At 36.3% G+C, this 20434-nt stretch overlaps 1 protein-coding gene across 7 annotated transcripts in view; it reads right to left on the reverse strand.

Moving 5' to 3' along the window:
• The window catches only part of LOC123529306 (DNA repair protein RAD52 homolog), a 199916-nt gene that overhangs the window by 169784 nt on the left and 9698 nt on the right, over window positions 1-20434 (reverse strand). For 5 of the 7 annotated variants that reach the window (XM_045309591.2, XM_045309587.2, XM_045309585.2 and 2 more), the window contains exon 2: window positions 15126-15227. The exons of the other annotated variants lie outside the window; for them this stretch is intronic. In XM_045309591.2, coding sequence (XP_045165526.1) covers window positions 15126-15227 — 102 coding nt within the window. The remainder of the gene's footprint in view (window positions 1-15125; window positions 15228-20434) is intronic. 7 annotated transcript variants of the gene reach the window in all.

The raw sequence follows: 20434 nt of genomic DNA on the forward strand, positions 1-20434 counted from the left end.
ATTTGAAGGCTGTAGCTTGAGAAATGTGAAGGTAGGTCACTAGGTCAAAATCAAGGTCAAATTTTATTTCGGAACACAAAACTATGCATGTGGTCCAAATTTGACAAGAGATCAGAGTGATCTTGGTGCCCACTATTGAGCCATTTTTGATTGTTCCAAATTTCAAGACTAGCTCAAGGTCCAAATCAAGGTCAAATTTCATTTCAGTACACATCACTGTGCATGTGGTCTAAATCTGAAAGCTGTAGCTTGAGAAATGTGAAAGTAGGTCACAAGATCAATTTCAAGGTCAAAATTCATTTCGATATACAAAACTATGCATGTGCTTCAAATTTGGAGGCTGCAGCTTGAGAAATGTGAAAGTAGGTACTAGATAAAAATCAATGTCAAATTTCAATTCAGAACACAAAAATATGCATGTGGTCCAAATCTGAAGCATGTAGCTTGAAAAATGTGAAAGTAGGTCACTAGGTCAATCTCAAGATCAAAGTTCATTTCGGTACACAAAACTATGCATGTGGTCCAAATTTGAAGGCTGTAGATTGAGAAATGTGAAAGTAGGTCACTAGGTCAAAATCAATGTCAAATTTCATTTCTGAACACAAAACTATGCCTGTGGTCCAAATTTGAAGCCTGTACCTTCAAAAATGTGAAAGTAGGTCACTATGTCAGTGTCAAGGTCAAAGTTTTTTTTCCGGAGCACAAAACTATTCATGTGGTCCAAATTTGAAGGCTGTAGCTACAGAAATGTGAAAGTAGGTCACTAGGTCAAAATCAAGGTGAATTCATGTCAATGTTCATCTTGCCACTCAAAACTATACATGTGGTCCAAATTTGAATGTTGTAGGTTATTGACAAGAAGATTTTAAAAGCTTTTCCCTATACAAGTCTTTACGAACTATGTGACACCCCGGGCCGGGCCATATTTGACCCTAGGGGGATAATCTGAACAAACTTGGTAGAGAACCACGAGATGATGCTACATAACAAATATCAAAGCCCTAGGCTTTGTAGTTTGGACAAGAAGATTTTCAAAGTTTTTCCCTATATAAGTCTATGTAAACCATGTGACCCCCAGGACGGGGCCATATTTGACCCTAGGGGGTATAATTTGAACAAACTTAGTAGAAGACTACTAGATGATGTCACATGCAAAATATCAAAGCCCTAGGTCCTGTGGTTTTGGACAAGAGGTTTTTCAAAGTTTTTCACTATATAAGTCTACATAAACCATGTGACCCCAAAGGCGGGCCATATTTGACCCTCAGTTGATAATTTTAAAAATCTTAGTAGAAGACCACTAGATGATGTCACATGCAAAATATCAACGCCCTAGACCCTGTGGTTTTGGACAAGAGGTTTTTCAAAGTTTTTCCCTATATAAGTCTATATAAACCATGTGACCCCAGGGATATAATTTGAATCATCTTGGTAGAGGACCACTAGATGATATTACATACTAAATATCAAAGTCCTAGGCCCTGTGGTTTCGGACATGAAGATTTTCAAAAAATTTCCCTATATAAATCTATGTAAATTATAAAAAAAAAAACAAAGGGCCATAACTCACTCAAAAATTCTTGAACCAGTCTGATTTTCAGGGGGACACAACTAGGGTAAAATACATCATTCTGACAAAGTTTGGTCAAATTCCCCCCAGTAGTTTCTGAGGAGATGCGATAACGATAAATTGTTAACTGACGGACGAATGCACAGACGGAATGACAGATGGACGGACCACGGACGCAGAGTAATTTGAATACCCCACCATGATGATGGTGGGCTAAAAATGTGAAAGTAGGTCACTAGGTCAATGTCAAGGTCAAATTTTTTTTCGGTACACAAAACTATGCATGAGGTCCAAATTTCAAGGCTGTAGCTTGAAAAATGTAAAAGTAGGTCACTAGGTCAAAATCAAGGTCAAATTTCATTACTGAACATAAAACTATGCACATGGTCCAAATTTGAAGCCTGTACCTTCAAAAATGTGAAAGTAGGTCACTATGTCAATGTCAAGGTCAAAGTTTTTTTCCAGTGCACAAAACTATGCATGTGGTCCAAATTTGAAGGCTGTAGCTTGAGAAATGTGAAGGTAGGTCACTAGGTCAAAATCAAGGTCAAATTTTATTTCGGAACACAAAACTATGCATGTGGTCCAAATTTGACAAGAGATCAGAGTGATCTTGGTGCCCACTATTGAGCCATTTTTGATTGTTCCAAATTTCAAGACTAGCTCAAGGTCCAAATCAAGGTCAAATTTCATTTCAGTACACATCACTGTGCATGTGGTCTAAATCTGAAAGCTGTAGCTTGAGAAATGTGAAAGTAGGTCACAAGATCAATTTCAAGGTCAAAGTTCATTTCGGTATACAAAACTATGCATGTGCTTCAAATTTGGAGGCTGCAGCTTGAGAAATGTGAAAGTAGGTACTAGATAAAAATCAATGTCAAATTTCAATTCAGAACACAAAAATATGCATGTGGTCCAAATCTGAAGCATGTAGCTTGAAAAATGTGAAAGTAGGTCACTAGGTCAATCTCAAGATCAAAGTTCATTTCGGTACACAAAACTATGCATGTGGTCCAAATTTGAAGGCTGTAGATTGAGAAATGTGAAAGTAGGTCACTAGGTCAAAATCAAGGTCAAATTTCATTTCTGAACACAAAACTATGCCTGTGGTCCAAATTTGAAGCCTGTACCTTCAAAAATGTGAAAGTAGGTCACTATGTCAGTGTCAAGGTCAAAGTTTTTTTTCCGGAGCACAAAACTATGCATGTGGTCCAAATTTGAAGGCTGTAGCTACAGAAATGTGAAAGTAGGTCACTAGGTCAAAATCAAGGTGAATTCATGTCAATGTTCATCTTGCCACTCAAAACTATACATGTGGTCCAAATTTGAATGTTGTAGGTTATTGACAAGAAGATTTTAAAAGCTTTTCCCTATACAAGTCTATACGAACCATGTGACACCCCGGGCCGGGCCATATTTGACCCTAGGGGGATAATCTGAACAAACTTGGTAGAGAACCACGAGATGATGCTACATAACAAATATCAAAGCCCTAGGCTTTGTAGTTTGGACAAGAAGATTTTCAAAGTTTTTCCCTATATAAGTCTATGTAAACCATGTGACCCCCAGGACGGGGCCATATTTGACCCTAGGGGGATAATTTGAACAAACTTAGTAGAAGACTACTAGATGATGTCACATGCAAAATATAAAAGCCCTAGGTCCTGTGGTTTTGGACAAGAGGTTTTTCAAAGTTTTTCACTATATAAGTCTACATAAACCATGTGACCCCAAAGGCGGGGCCATATTTGACCCTAAGTTGATAATTTTAAAAGTCTTAGTAGAAGACCACTAAAGAAGTCACATGCAAAATATCAACGCCCTAGACCCTGTGGTTTTGGACAAGAGGTTTTTCAAAATTTTTCCCTATATAAGTCTATATAAACCATGTGACCCCAGGGATATAATTTGAATCATCTTGGTAGAGGACCACTAGATGATATTACATACTAAATATCAAAGCCCTAGGCCCTGTGGTTTTGGACATGAAGATTTTCAAAAAATTTCCCTATATAAATCTATGTAAATTATAAAAAAAAAAACAAAGGGCCATAACTCACTCAAAAATTCTTGAACCAGTCTGATTTTCAGGGGGACACAACTAAGGTAAAATACATCATTCTGACAAAGTTTGGTCAAATTCCCCCCAGTAGTTTCTGAGGAGATGCGATAAAGATAAATTGTTAACTGACGGACGAATGCACGGACGGAATGACGGATGGACGGACCACGGACGCAGAGTGATTTGAATAGCCCACCATGATGATGGTGGGCTAAAAATGTGAAAGTAGGTCACTAGGTCAATGTCAAGGTCAAATTTTTTTTCGGTACACCAAACTATGCATGTGGTCCAAATTTGAAAGGCTGTAGCTACAGAAATGTGAAAGTAGGTCGCTAGGTCAAGATCAAGGTCAACTCATGTCAAGATTTTAAAAGCTTTTACCTATATAATTTAAGTCTATGTGAACCATGTGACCCCCGGGGTGGGGCCATATTTGACCCTAGGGGGATAATTTGAACAAATTTGGTAAAGACTAGGGATGGGAACGAATACTGAAATCAATATTCGAATATTCGATTTGCCATATTCGAATATATTCGCATATTCGGTTTGTTTTAATGGAAGCTTTAAATTCTTATTAAGTGATTTGCATATACACAACGTATTCATTTTTTTAAAGCGTGGATCATCGTACGTTATAAGGCCAAAAAATGTTTGTTTCGGGTAACCCGATCCTACCTAGCAAAACCCGCCAATCCTAGCGTTTTATTTCACGATTCTGTCAGTATAACCATGAACAGATTTAACTAATTCAGTGTTTTAGCTTCAAAATGATACAAAAAATCAAAACGATTATAATTTAGACTGTCGCAATTTTATCTAAAAAATAGCAGGTCGTCCCATTTAAACAAGTGACGCGTTGTTGTATTACCGCCGCTATTTTGAAAATTTTCAATCGGCGTGTAAAAATCGTCGTGTAAAAAGCAAGTAAGGCAGACTTAAACCTCCTTCAACATGAACTTATGCATCAATCATATGTTATTTCTTGACTTTATTATAAAGTACTTCAAAATTTAATTCGAATACGGCCGATGGCGGATGAAAACCGATTCTGCGGATGGTCTGAGACGTCGTACAAAATATTGTGAAAAGATCGACAATATCTACAAGTTTGGTATTGTTTTCAAAAAAAAAATCTACAACTTGTTACATAAAACAGGCGCCAATAAAAATGAACAAAAGATAAAAAGATATCACATTTAAGCCAATTACAAACTGTTAATCCGTAGCGATGACCCCAGATAATTATGCATTGCAATTTTCTTGTTAACTGGACATCTTTTGACATGCATCTGACACACGGACGCCTGTTGCAAACTGTTAAACCGTAACGATGGCCCCTGCCAATTATGCATTGCTATTTTCTTGTTAATTGGACATCATTTGATACGCAATAAACAAACATGACATGGTTTTATTCTGTAGAATTAGCACGCTCATATTGCCCAAAATCAGTGATACTTATTTTGAAAAAAAAAAAAAATAATACAATAATTTACGAATATTCGAATTTGATTTTCATATTCGAATATTCGACCGATTTTCGAATATTCAAATATTCGTTCCCATCCCTAGTAAAGATGCACTAGATGATGCTACATTACAAATATCAAAGCCCTAAGCTTTGTGGTTTGGACAGGAAAATTTTCAAAGTTTTTCCCTATATAAGTCTATGTAAACCATGTGACCCCCAGGGTGGGGCCATATTTGACCCTAGGGGAATAATTTGAACAATTTTAGTAGAGGACCACTAGATGATGTCACATACAAAATACCAAAGCCCTAGGCCCTGTGGTTTTGGACAAGAGGTTTTTCAAAGTTTTTTCCTACATAAGTCTATATAAACTATGTGACCCCCGGGGCGGGGCCATATTTGACCCCAGGGAAATAATTTGATAATCTTGGTAGAGGACCATTAGATGATGCTACATACTAAATATCAAAGCTCTACAGTAAACCTCGCTTATAAGGAACAGCTTTGGACTTCTAAAAATGGTTCCTTATAACCGAGGTTCCTTATATCCGTATAGGGAACTAGTTCCTTGTAACCGAGGTTTGTATACCGAACACAATTTGTATAGTAAACACTATTTGACTGACGTCTGAAAGGGGCTATGTGTTCACACTCCGGGCCGACCATGAATCTTTATGTGAGAATGTTGCGAGTCAAGTAGTAATACCGGTATTTTCCTGAAGAAATGGTAAGTAAACTGCCTGCATGTATATGACTGAAATAGTGTTGTAACACGGCGTTAAACCTAAACTAAGACAAAATGTACGTCGGTAAGAATGACTATGACTATATCATATGTTGCAGTTTCTCCCCTTAAATTTTTCGAGAATAGATATCAATACTAATATAAAATAAATGTTCAGATTTTTATTTTGCGAACATTGTCATGTACATACATTGTCATGTACATGTACAAGGGAAATTTCATACAGAACTCAAATCTTCGAAAAGAGAAACCTTCATTAATATAGCAAAATCAAAACAATACATACAGATTAAAGTGTAAATTATACCAACATAGTTATGCTATTGTCCATATTTAGCACCTGCTATAATGTTTACAATTGAAAATTTGGTAAACTGGACTGTTTGCTATTGTTAATTACACGTAATTAGTATATTTATTTAGAATCTTTTGAGACAATAATGACCAATATTAATATCCCAAGGTTTGGTGACCGTTACTGATTTTCGTTCACCTACCTAATACAAGTAGCTCTCGAACATAATCTTGAGTAAATATAAGTCTACTATCGTCTAGTATTTGGTAAATGTTAGTGATGATTTTTATCATATCCGTGAATTAACAAATTAAAGATGATAGTTCTAAATAAAATATGTGTTTATTCATGTGCATGAAAGCGCGTGTAAGTGCCGACGTTACTCCGACGCCACCAGCGATTCTCCTAATTATTTCCGATTTCCAATATTTTTTTAATTCTTTATGTCTGTTCGCTATAACCGAGGGGTTTTTCAATTGAATTTCGTACTTTGGGACTGGAAAAAGTGTTCCTTATAACCGAGTGTTCCTTATAACCGAGTTCCCTATAACCGAGGATTTTTATATTGAACAAAGAAGGAATTAGATCGGCGAACTGAAAGCTGTTCCTCATAACTGAGTGTTCCTTATATCCGAGTTCCTTATAAGTGAGGTTTACTGTATAAATCTATGTAAATTATAAAAATAAACAAAGGGCCATAACTCACTCAAATTTTTTTGAACCAGTCTGATCTTCAGGGGGACACAACTAGGGTACCAATACATCATTCTGACAAAGTTTGGTCAAAAGCCCCCCAGTAGTTTCTGAGGAGATGTGATAACGAGAAATTGTTAACAGACAGATGGACGGATGGATCACGAACGCAGAGTATTTTGAATAGCCCATCATCTGAGATGGTGGGCTAAAAAAGTAGGTCAGTAGGTCAAGGTCACAGTCAAGTGACCCCTAATTACTTGGGGTCATCAGGTAATTATAACTGAATAATCTAGGAAATATGATCAGATCATTTTTGAAGTATTTTTGCCTATATAACTCATATACAAGTGACCCCTAGGGCGGGGCCTCTTTTCACCCCAGGGGCGTAATTTGAACAATCTTGTTAGAGAACCACTAGCCATTGCTACATACCAAATATCAAAGGCTTAAGCCTTGAACTTTTGACAGTAAGATTTTTTTAAAAAATTTCCTATATAAGTCTATGTAAAACTTTGGGCCCTCGGGCCAGGGCCTCTTTTCACCCCAGGGGCATAATTTGAACAATTATGGTAGAGGACCACTAGGAAATGCAACATACCAAATATCAAAAGCCTAGGCCTTGCAGTTTCAGGAAGAAGATTTTTGAAGTTTTACCTATATAAGTGTTTGTGAAACTTCGTACCCCCAGGGCGGGGCCTCTTTTCACCTGAGGGGCATAATTTGAACAATCTTGGTAGAGGACCACAAGCCAATGCTACATACCAAATACCAAAGGCCTAGGTCTTGTAGTTTCAGACAAGAAGATTTTTAAAGTTTTTTCCTATATCAGTCTATATTAACCATGTGAGCCCCGGGGCGGAGCCATATTTGACCCTAGGGGGATAATTTGAAAATTCTTGGTAGAGGGCCACTATATGATGCTACATACTAAATATCAAAGCCCTAGGCCCTGTGGTTTTGGACAAAGAAGATTTTTAAAGTTTTTCCTTTCGGTTGCCATGGCAACCAGAGTTCTGTATGGAATTCATTTCTTTGACTAATTTTTAATGCGGATCATGCAAGGAACATTCCTGTGAAGTTTCATCAAAATTGGACTGGTGGTTTAGGCTAGGTGTTGACAGACACCGGCCGGACGCTGGCCGGACGAATGGCGGACAATTATTGACCACAAAAGCTCACCCTTGAGCACTTTGCGTGAGCTAACAAAGTGAAATATAGCAAATTTTGTCAATCAAGGGCATATAACTCTGGACCTACTGATCTGATCTAGCCCATAATCGAACTCACCCGAGGTCTTGTGACCAAAAACATTGTAACCAAGTTTGATTAAGATTGCTTAAAAATTGTGGATGCTTGAGTGTAAACAAACTAAATGTGAATGGACGGATGATGGACGGCCGGACGGATGCCCGATGGTGAGCGATCACAATAGCTCACACTGAGCACTTTGTGCTCAGGTGAGCTAAAAAGCTTTGAATTTTCAATCCCTATGTCACACTTTTGCTTCAATATTTTGAAAACCACCCATAGAAGTTATAAAACATGTGCAGTGTAAGTTAGTTTATCAAAGTGAATAAGTGTGTGAAGTTTTAATTCATTCTCACAAGGTTACTGAGATACCAGCTTACACAGACTAGATGCCTACGGGCAACATGTCAAACCCGCCAGCTGTCAAAAGGACTGGGAGTTGCACACAACACTCTGTCTCACTGTGCCAAATAAAAACAAGAGGGCCCTGAAGGCCCTGTATCGCTTACCTGACCTAATTCTAAGGCCACATTTAAAAAAAGTTGTTGTTTGCTGTCTCCCGACCCTACTTTTTAAGTTGGGTAGGAAGGTAGGCAATTCTTTCTTTTTTCTTATTTTTGGTGGGCAGATTATACTTTTACAAGTAGATATATGATTATTTCTTACAGAATATTTCTTCTGTGAAAATAAGACAGATCTGTATATGTTGTATAAAAGGATGATATTAAATAATACAATTCAAAGTTTCTTACTTACTAATTTGCCTACTTGAAATGTATCCAGCACTTGTCATATTGCAACTTAAAAACAAGGAGCTGCGTTCAATAAGCGCTTGATGCCCCCGGTGGCATCCTTGTCGGTAGATTTTGCACCTAAGTCCAAAACGAGGTCAAGGTCAAACTGAGGTCAGGTGATGTTTGAAGATGAGGAATGGTCACAGTTTACATCTGTATTAGTATCAATTCATTCTTGTAAGGGGTACTGATGCTAGACGAAACGGTCCCATTTGGTTAACCAAGAGATGGCCCATATAAAGCAACCTAAGTCCAAAATGAGGTCAAGGTCAAGGTCAAACAGAGGTCAGGTGATGTCTGAAGATGAGGAATGGTCACAGGTTACATCTGCATTAGTATCAAGTCATTCTAGTAAGGGGTATTGATGCTAGACGAAACGGACGAACGGACAGGACAATCACTATATTCCTCCCGCATCAGTAGATTCCGGGGGCATAAAAAAATGACCAGCATTGTCCAATAAAAACTTTTGGGGCGCAGCTGTTAAAGTGGGTAGGTAGGGAGACGGCAAACAAACACAATTTTAATTTTGGCCTAACCCTTGATAAGTTAATTTGGCCTTGATTTCATAGACAAACATTTTGACAAAGTTTTATAAACATCAAATAGAAAAGTCCACATGACCTAGATTCAAACTTGACCTAAAGATCATCAAGAATAACATTCTGACCAAGTTTCATGAAGATATGGTCATAAATGTGGCCTCCAGAGTGTTAACAAGCTTTTCATTTGATCTGACGTGGTGACCTAGTTTTTCACCCATCATGATCTAGATTCAAACTTGACCTAAAGTTCATCAAGAATAACATTCTTACCAAGTTCCGTGAAGATATGGTCATAAATGTGGCCTCTAGAGTGTTAACAAGCTTTTCATTTGATTTGAACTGGTGACCTAGGTTTTCAACCCCACATGACCCAGATTCGATTTTGACCTAGAGGTCATCAAGACAAACATTCTGATCAATTCTCATGAGTTTTTAACTTTAACATAGGTCTCTAGAGTAATAACAAGCTTTACCTTTGATTTGAACAGGTAACCTAGTTTTTGACCCCACCTGACCCAGATTGGAACTTGACCTAAGATCATTAAGATTAACATTCTGACCAAGTTTCATTAAGATATGGTCATAAATGTGGTCTCTAGAGTGTTAACTAGCTTTTCCTTTGATTTGACGTGGTGACCTAGTTTTTGATCCATCACAAGCTAGATTCAAACTTGACCTAAAGTTCATAAAGAATAACATTCTGACCAAGTTCCGTTAAGATATGGTCATAAATGTTGCCTCTAAAACCATGTTCACACTAGCAGATTGGTTTTATTTTTATCAGGTGCTAACTGGCTATAATTGGTATTTGACATTTAAAAACCCATCAAAATATAATCTAGTTTGCTTCCACACTAGGCAAAGAAATGTGGTTTAACTAGAACTGTCACAGGAGTGACTCATACCCCCACCATACGGTCTTGTCACAGAAGAATGGCAACCATAAGGAATCTTAAAAATACTTTGGAGTACTTCATCCTGGGCTTCCACATATAAGTAATACTAGTATAATACTAGTATAGTAATACTAGTAAATATATTAAATCTCTAATATTAGAGATACACTAAAAGTGAATACAAAAAAGTGTTTTACCGACCCATGTTACCACGGAAAAATGTTTTTATTTTTTACATAGGACTTATAATAAAAAAGTTAGAAAAATACCTAAAATATTGAAAATCTAAAAATAGGATTTCTAAAAATAGACTAATTCCTGGAATTTAAGGGGAAGAAACTCAGTACAAAGGTTAAAAAAAGGTTACTTCCCTTTGGCTCTAAGCCAATCAGAATGAGATATAGTGAAAATACATCAAAATTAACCTTAAATTCTAGGTAAAAGGGGACACAATTCAAGAAAAATAGTGTCAGAGTTATGCACCTTGTGTCACATGATGTGGGTGATGAGGTGGAACATCTATTTTAAGTCTGAATCAAATCCATTCAGTAGTAATTGAGATATAGTGAAAATACATCAAAATTAACCTTAAATTCTAAGTAAAAAGGGGCATAATTCATGAAAAATTGGTGTCAGAGTTATGCACCTTGTGTCACATGATGTGGGTGATGAGGTGGAACATCTATTTTTAGTTTGAATCAAATCCATTTTGTAATAATTGAGATATAGTGAAAATACATCAAAATCAACCTTAAATTTAAAGTAAAAGGGGACAAAATTCAAAAAAATTTATGTCAGAGTTAAGCACCTTATGTCACATCATCTAGGTGATGAGGTGGAACAACTATTTTAAGTTTGAATCAAATCCATTTAGTAATAACTGAGATATAGTGAAAATACAACAAAATTAACCTTAAATTCTAAGTAAAAGGGGACATAATTCATGAAAACTTGGTGTAAGAGTTATGCACCTTGTGTCACATGACGTGGGCACATGATGTGGGTGATGAGGTGGAACATCTATTTTAAGTTTGAATCAAATCCATTCAGTAGTAACTGAGATAAAGTGAAAATACTCAAAATCAACCTTAAATTCTAAGTAAAAAGGGGCATAATTCATAAAAAAAATGGTGTCAGAGTTATGCACCTTATGTCACATGATGTGGGTGATGAGGTGGAACATCTATTTTAAGTTTGAATCAAATCCATTTAGTAATAACTGAGATATAGTGAAAATACAACAAATTAACCTTAAATTCTAAGTAAAAGGGGACATAATTCATGAAAACTTGGTGTCAAGAGTTATGCACCTTGTGTCACATGATGTGGGTGATAAGGTGGAACATGTATTTTAAGTTTGAATCAAATCCATTTGGTAATAACTGAGATAATAGATTTCGGGACGCGATGGGACGGGACGGGACGCGACGGGACGTGACAAAACTGACTCCTATATACCCCCCTCAAACATGTTTGGTGGGGGTATAAATATATACCTGCAATGTTACAAGTAAACAAATATTTTGCAATAAGCAAAAAAAGGTTACAAAGAAGGAGGCTGACAGAAACAAGAAGGAGTCATCAATGTTTAAACTTCTGTGTTCATCTAAGAATTTCTGTCCATCCATCTATAGTTCATTTTGAGCATCAGCATGACTCCATATCGCAATTTAATGTTTTTGTTTCGTCAACACTCCAATTACTTTTGCCAGCCATAGCATCAATTGTTTGATACAAAAAAGAAACACATGGTATTCTTCCGCCAAAAGGTAAAATCTGGGAATATAGGATTGTTAAACCAGTTATAACTCCCATTTGCATTCACACTTGTAAAATAATGTAATATTAATTTTTAATATAGTATTAAAACCACCTCCCGAGGTAGTTTTAATGCTATATTACAGAAACCACTTGACATTTACATAATTCACATTTTACACCACATATAGTGTGGACGCAAACAAGTTTAAACAAGAGGGCCATGAAGGTCCTGTATCGCTCACCTGACCTATTGACCTAAAGATCATCAAGATTAACATTCTGACCAAGTTTCATCAAGGTATGTTCATAAATGTGGCCTCTACAGTGTTAACTAGCTTTTCTTTTCATTTGACCCCGTGACCTAGTTTTTGACCCAACATGACCCAGATTCGAACTTGACCTAAAGATCATCAAGTTTAACATTCTGACTAAGTTTCATGAAGTTACAGTCATAAATGTGGCCTCTAGAGTGTTAACAAGCTTTTCCTTTGATTTGCCCCCATGACCTAATTCTTGACCCAACATGACCCAGATTCAAACTTGACCTAAAGATCATCAAGTTTAATATTCTGACTAAGTTTTATGAAGATATAGTCATAAATGTGGCCTCTAGAGTGTTAACAAGCTTTTCCTTTGATTTAATCTAGTGACCTAGTTTTTGACCCCAGCTGACCCAGATTTAAACTCGACCTAAAGAGCATCAAGATAAACATTCTGACCAAGTTTCATTAAGATATGGTCATAAATGTGGCCTCTACAGTGTTAACTAGCTTTTCCTTTGATTTGACCCGGTGACCTAGTTTTTAATCCTACATGACCCAGATTCAAACTGGACCTTAAGATCATCAATATTAACATTCTGACCAAGTTTCATGAAGATATAGTCATAAATGCGGCCTCTACAGTGTAAACAAGCTTTTCCTTTGATTTGACCTGGTGACCTAGTTTTTGACCCCAGATGACCCAATATCAAACTCGTCCAAGACTTTTTTTAAGGATAACATTCTGACTAAGTTTCATTAAGATTGGGCCAAAATTGTGACCTCTAGAGTGTTAACAAGCTTTTCCTTTGATTTGACCTGTTGACCTAGTTTTTGACCTCAGGTGACCCAATATCGAACTAGTCCAAGATTTTATTAAGGGTAACATTCTGACCAAGTTTCATTAAGATTGGGCCAAAAATGTGACCTCTAGAGTGTTAACAAGCTTTTCCTTTGATTTGACCTGGTGACCTAGTTTTTGACCCCAGATGACTCAATATCGAACTCGTCCAAGACTTTATGGAGGGTAACATTCTGACCAAGTTTCATTAAGATTGGGTCAAAATTGTGACCTCTAGAGTGTTAACAAGCTTTTCCTTTGATTTGACCTGGTGACCTAGTATTTGACCCTAGATGACCCAATATCGAACTCGTCCAAGATTTTATGGAGGGTAACATTCTGACCAAGTTTCATTAAGATTGGGCCAAAAATGTGACCTCTAGAGTGTTAACAGTGAAATTGTTGACGACGGACGGACGGACAGACGGACGACGGACGACGACGGACGCCGGACACAGGGTGATCACTAAAGCTCACCTTTGAGCACTTCGTGCTCAGGTGAGCTAAAAATAAACCCAAGTTAATATAGGATTAAAAACGTAGTCTGAACATGGTATAAGTGTAAACAAGCTTTTCCTTTGATTTGACCTGGTGACCTCGTTTTAGAACCCAACATGACCAAGTTTCGAACTCGACCAAGAGGTCATCAAGGCAACAGTCTGATCAATTTTCATGAGTTTCAAACTTATAATTAGGTCTCTAGAGTGTTAACAAGCTTTACCTTTGATTTGACCTGGTGACCTAGTTTTTGACCCCTTCTGACCCAGATTGGAACTTCATCTAAAGATCTTTAAGATTAACATTCTGACCGAGTTTCATCAAGATATGGTCATAAATGTGGCCTCTAGTGTGTTAACTAGCTTTTCCTTTGATTTGACCTGGTGACCTAATTTTTGACCCAACATGACTCACATTCAAATTTGGCCTAAATATCATCAAGGTTAACATTCTGACCAAGTTTCATGAAGATACAGTCATAAATGTGGCCTCTAGAGTGTTAACAAGCTTTTACTTTGATTTTTTTGTCCTGGTGACCTAGTTCTTTACCCCACTTGATCCAGATTTAAAGCTGACCTAAAGATCATCAAGAATAACATTCTGACCAAGTTTCATAGAGATATTGTCATAAATGTGGCCTCTAGAGTGTTAACAAGCTATTTATAGTAACATCAAAGGGAAGTAATTCTAGGTTCTTGCGCATGACACTCTGTCTCATGATGGTGAACAACTGTGCCAAGTTACATCGAAATCCATATATGCATGAAAAAGAAATGCTCCGGACAAAGTCATTCTTGTATCTGACCTTTGACCTCTAAGTGTGACCTTGACCTTAGACCTAGGGATCTGGTTCTTGCGCAAGACACTCTGTCTCATGGTGGTGAACAGTTGTGCCAAGTTACATCAAAATCCCTTCATGCATGAAGAAGAAATGCTCTAGACAAGTTATCATTCTTGTATCTTTTGACCTATAAGAGTGACCTTGATCTCAGACCTAGAGACCTGATTCTTGGGCATGACACTCCATCTCATGATGGTGAACAATTGTACCAAGTTACATTAAAATTCCTCCATGCAAGAAGAAATGCTCCGAAAGTCATTATTGAATTTGATCTTTGACCTCTAAGTGTGACCTTGACCTTTGAGATAGGAACCTGGGGTTTGCGCATGACACTCCGTCTCACTGAGGTTAACATTCATGCCAAATATAAACAAGTTTGCTCCATGCATGTCAAAGTTATGGTCCGGACAAACAGATCCGGATGGACTCACGCACGTCAGGATGCACGGATGAACGCACGTCCACTGAACAGCCATTTGGACGACTAAGTCTTTCTTCCGCAAGCGGGCTCAATAAAAATCTTACCTAAATCAGGATGCCAACGCATGGGTGAGTCCAATAGCTCTACCTATTCTTCGAACAGTTGAGCTAAAAATGACCTTTTGCCCTCCTGCTCCTGCCCTCTGACTTATAAATTCCTGTCCTAATCTCTGCCTGAGTGCTGTTTGTATACTTTTGTGTTCTTCTGCAGTGAAATCATTCTAGAAAAAAAAAATAAAAACAACAAAAAAAACAAGTCAAAGAAGAATTTCCATGCAATACAAAGTCTCCTACTGGAAGGTGACTATAATCTGTCAATGACGTATATATACAACATTGTGCATAAAGGTATTGAACAATATCATCGCACTTTGAAATGTAAACAAACAAGAGGGCCATGATGGCTCTATATCACTCACCTGAGTTTAGTTGCTTGCTTGGACAAATACAAAAACAAACAAAATGCTCAACTATTCGAATTGTTGTCCTAGAAGTAGGAATATTAACTTAAATGTCGAAATATCTAGAGTTTCAATCCAGTATCTGCATTAGTTTTGGAGATAGTAACTTGCATGTAAAATTTAAACAGGATGTTCTAAGTCCAAAAGGGAGCATAATTTGGCCAAAATGGATGTCAGAGTTATGGGACTTGATGCTATCATTAGTTTTATAACCCTGAAGACACATATAAAGTTTCAATTCAATATCTGCATTAGTTTTGGAGATAGTAACTTGCACACAAAACTTTAACCAGTCCAAAAGGGGGCATAATTTGCTCAAAATACATGTCAGAGTTATGGGACCTGATCTTTTGAGGCCGAAAATTGACCTAGAACTAGAATGTGTCTGTAGGACACAGGGTGTGCCCCCAACTGATACATTTGTCACAAATAAGGGGAAATCATTCAAATGTTTGCAGTCTTAATGGGGTATAGCCTCAAAAAAAAATTATGAATGGATTCATTATTATATACCATACACTTTTTGAGCTATGAGTATCCCAAACAAAAAATCCACTATTTTGGCTATTTCAATGGCCATAACTCTGTAATAAACGCTAAAGTTCTCAAGAAGAATGCCAAGTGTGCAAGGTCACATTATGATAAAGACTCGAGCAAGCTTTCATGAATTTACATTATATACTTTTTGAGTGAGGCACTTAAATAGGTGAAAATGTGCCTTTTTTGACTATTTCAGGGGCCATAACTCTGGGAATAGGGGGCGGACCCAGATGAAAAATAGAAGGTGCGCAAGTTCATATCATGATAAAGATTCATGCAAGGTTTCATCAATTTATATCAAACACTTTTTGAGGTAGGCGTGTCACGAGGTGAAAATGTGCATTTTTGATTATTTCAGGGGCCATAACTCTAGAAATAGGGGGCGGACCCAGATGAAAAATAGGAGGTGCACAAGTTCATATCATGATTAAGACTCATGCAAGGTTTCATGAATCTATATCAAATACTTTTTGAGCTAGGCGTGTCACACGGTGAAAATGTGCATTTTTGACTATTTCAGGGGCCATAACTCTAAAAATAGGGGGCGGAGCCAGATGAAAAATAGGAGGTGCGCAAGTTCATATCATGATAAAGACTCATGCAAGGTTTCATCAATTTATATAAAATACTTTTTGAGCTAGGCTAGTCACAAACTTCGGATGTACGTACGGACAAGACCAAATCTATATGCCCTCACCACTCATTGGGGGGGGGGGGGCAAAAAACTGACAAATTTAATCATTGAGCTCAATTTATGACCTCGACCTTTGACCTACAGACCCAGTTCATGTGCAAGGTTTCATGAATCTATATCAAATACTTTTTGAGCTAGGCGTGTCACAAGGTGAAAATGTGCATTTTTTACTATTTCAGGGGCCATAACTCTAAAATTAGGAGGCGGAGCTAGACGAAAAATAGAAGGTGCGCAAGTTCATATCATGATAAAGACTCATGCAAGGTTTCATTAATTTATATCAAATACTGTTTGAGCTAGCATGTCACAAACTTCGGACGGACGGACAGATGTCCGGACGGACGGACGAAGGGTGATCACAAAAGCTCACCTTGTCACTATGTGACAGGTGAGCTAATAAAACCAAAGTGTTATCAAAATTATCACTTTACACGGGTTCAGGCACATCACGGCCTGCTAGCATTAAAATCGTAAACATGTGCCAACCAAACAAATGATGAAAGATCAGGGCTTTTTCAAAGATATGTTTTATTTCCTGTAATTTTCTGATATTCTAACCTTTAAACAACCGAATTGTATGCACAGAAATAACGAAGAATTTATGCAACATAGCTTTTAGTTTAAATTTTGGACCTATCTTTTTCCAGCCCAACAACAGACATGTACAGTACGTCCAAAATGAAAAGTTCCAATGGACACCCATCACCATGATACCAGACTAGCGTGTTCAAAGAAATTTGACCACCCAGCTGGGTGATTTCATCGCAAATCGCGGTGAACAGCATGTCCAGACACGATGCTCACCGAACGTGTTGTTTCGCGCTGAAATCGCGGTGAATTGCTATGTTCATGATATTGTTTTAAAATATGCTATTTTTCATTTTATTTTAACCAAAAATCAAAAGATATATTTATGTGTATGTTAACACAAAATATCTTCGTAATTTTTCAGTTTCAATGTTCGTCTGCAAGGTAATTTCGGAAACTTTTCGTATTTTGCAGGTACAGCACTTGACACGAAGTGTATACGATGAGACAGTGCTTAATAAACAATAAAACTTGTAAATTCAGTTGTTTTATTTAGAGTTCACTTTTGCAGTTTTGTATGTTTGTTGCAAACTTCTGTTGTTATACTAACAATTAATTTAATACGATTACGTTATTTAAAACCCTAACGAATAATCTTCGTTCACAGTTTGGCATTGAGTTTGATAATTATTTAAGAGGTAAGTTACCAGTTAAAATTAATAGTTTTTGAATAACTTGTTAATTTGTAACGAATTTATTTGCTTTTGTAAATATCAAAAAAGAATTTGAAATTTAATTTTAATACAACATAGAATATCGGCATTAAAGTTTTCGCTCAGGAAAAAAACCATTGGTATTATTTAAAGTAAGATGCATGTCTACATGTTTGAAACAACAAATTAATCGAATTATATCACATGACATTTCAAATTTCAGGAAACTATTAATGTATAACATACAGCTGTTAAAAATTATGTTTTATCTGCTATTTTTTTCAGGGCAAGATTACGAAAAATAGTGCTGAATAAGAGCCTTGGAAGCAACAACTTACAATTTAATATATATTTTTTTTTTTGTAAACATAATTTTATTAGCATTAAATGTCATATATGTTTATAGCCTCATATAAAACAAAAACCTGTGTATCGATAATGCTTACAGAAATCATTTTGTGTTTATTATATAATTCATATTATGTATTCACTACTGACAAAAATTGTTTATTCTCCATTCTGTATTATTTTCGGCAAGATTAAGATACTTTCATATTCGTAATATTTGCATATTCGTAATAACGTATATGATATTTTTCATAAAATTTTGTCCGTGTAATAGACTAAAGGGAACAGAAACAAAATATGAAATAGAATTATACTGTTTAGTTTTAACAACTGCACGTGTATTTGTCAAGTTATGTGTGTGATTATTACATAATGATTTATAGAATATGTCTGTCCATCTGTATTTTGTGTAAATAATCTTCGATTGTTGGTATCGTTTGTATCTATGTACATGTTATGAATAAGAAATAAAATCAAATGGAAGCATTATATGAGAACGCAACATAGCAAAATATTTTTTTCTTTCTAGTGTAAATCATTCTTGGCTTTATTTGTTTGAATTGTTTGTGCTTCCCAATAAATATTATATTCCGTTAAAGGGGGGTCCCAGTTAGGTGTCTGCGCAAAATGTTTTTTGATTTTATTTATACTTTGTGGTAATATACCTACATGTATTAAGTTTCATTAACACGTGTTACTGTTACCAGTTTTGACTTACTTTTATAGATATTCACATTTAAAGTGGGTGGGGTAATCTGACATGTGACCAGCCAGAAACACAATTTCTGATATTTTTTTTAAATGGTTCAATCTATATACCTGAAACTTTCATGATAAAATAATTATGCAATGGACATTCACACAACATGTTGCATTTTAAATTGTACTGAATACTTTTTTCAGCACAGAGCCACAAAGTGGTCTAATCAAATTTACTGATTTTCAATGGACGAACTTTACCAAAAAGCTAAAACATTTTTCATTAGTTGAGATATTAAGGTGTTATTTTCAGCAGATATTGTATACTAAATAAACATTAAAATGACAGTATATCAGTATACTCTGATTAATGTTGGAAGAGTGGTACACTCTCAAACTGGGAAAAAGTGGGTGGGGTAAATAAATATTCGAAGCAACACTACAAAAATTGTGCAGTTGTTAAGAAATGGCCTCAGATTGTCTATTACTATCTTAATTTTATTAAATACAGCATTGATTGATAAATTTTAACAAAAAAATTCCCACTTTATACATGTGTGCCATGGAAAAAGCATGGACCTTGAACATGACATGTAGACAAACCAAATTAACCGTGAAAGCTCAAAGTATTTAACAAAAGGTTTTGCCTGAGGCAGTGTATTTTGAAGAAAGCTATTGTTCAAATTAACATTAAATTTTCTGCATTGATTTTTCCATGGCACACATGTATAAAGTCTTATTAAAGAGATTTTTTTGTTGTTAAAATTTAACAACCAAGTCTGTATTTAATAAAACTAGAATGTGTCTGTAGGACACAGGGTGTGACCCCCCCCCCCCCACCCCCCGGTACATTTGTCACAAATAAGGGGAAATAATTCAAATGTTTGCAGTCTTAATGGGGTATAGCCTCAAAAAAATATGAAAAGGATTCATTATTCTATACCATATACTTTTTGAGCTATGAGCATCACAAACAAAAAATCCACTATTTTGGCTATTTCAAGGGCCATAACTCTGTAATAAATGCTAAAATTCTCAAGAAGAATGCCATGTGTGCAAAGGTCACATTATGATAAAGACTCAAGCAAGGTTTTATGAATTTACATTTAAATACTTCTGAGTAAGGCACCGTGAATACTTCTGAATAAGGCACATAATTAGGTAAAAATGTGCATTTTGTTACTATTTAAGGGGCCATAACTCTGGAAATAGGTAGCAGACCCAGATAAAAAATAGTAGGTGCACAAGTTCATATCATGATAAACACTCAATATCAAATACTTTTTGAGCTAGGCGTGTCACAAGGTGAAAATGTGCATTTTTTACTATTTCAGGGGCCATAACTCTAGAAATAGGGCGCGAACCCAGATTAAAAGTAGTAGGTGCACAAGTTCATATCATGATTAAGACTAATGCAAGGTTTCATGAATCTATATCAAATACGT

Source organism: Mercenaria mercenaria, chromosome 13, assembly GCF_021730395.1.
Source record: "Mercenaria mercenaria strain notata chromosome 13, MADL_Memer_1, whole genome shotgun sequence".
NCBI classification, from domain to species: Eukaryota; Metazoa; Mollusca; class Bivalvia; order Venerida; family Veneridae; genus Mercenaria; species Mercenaria mercenaria.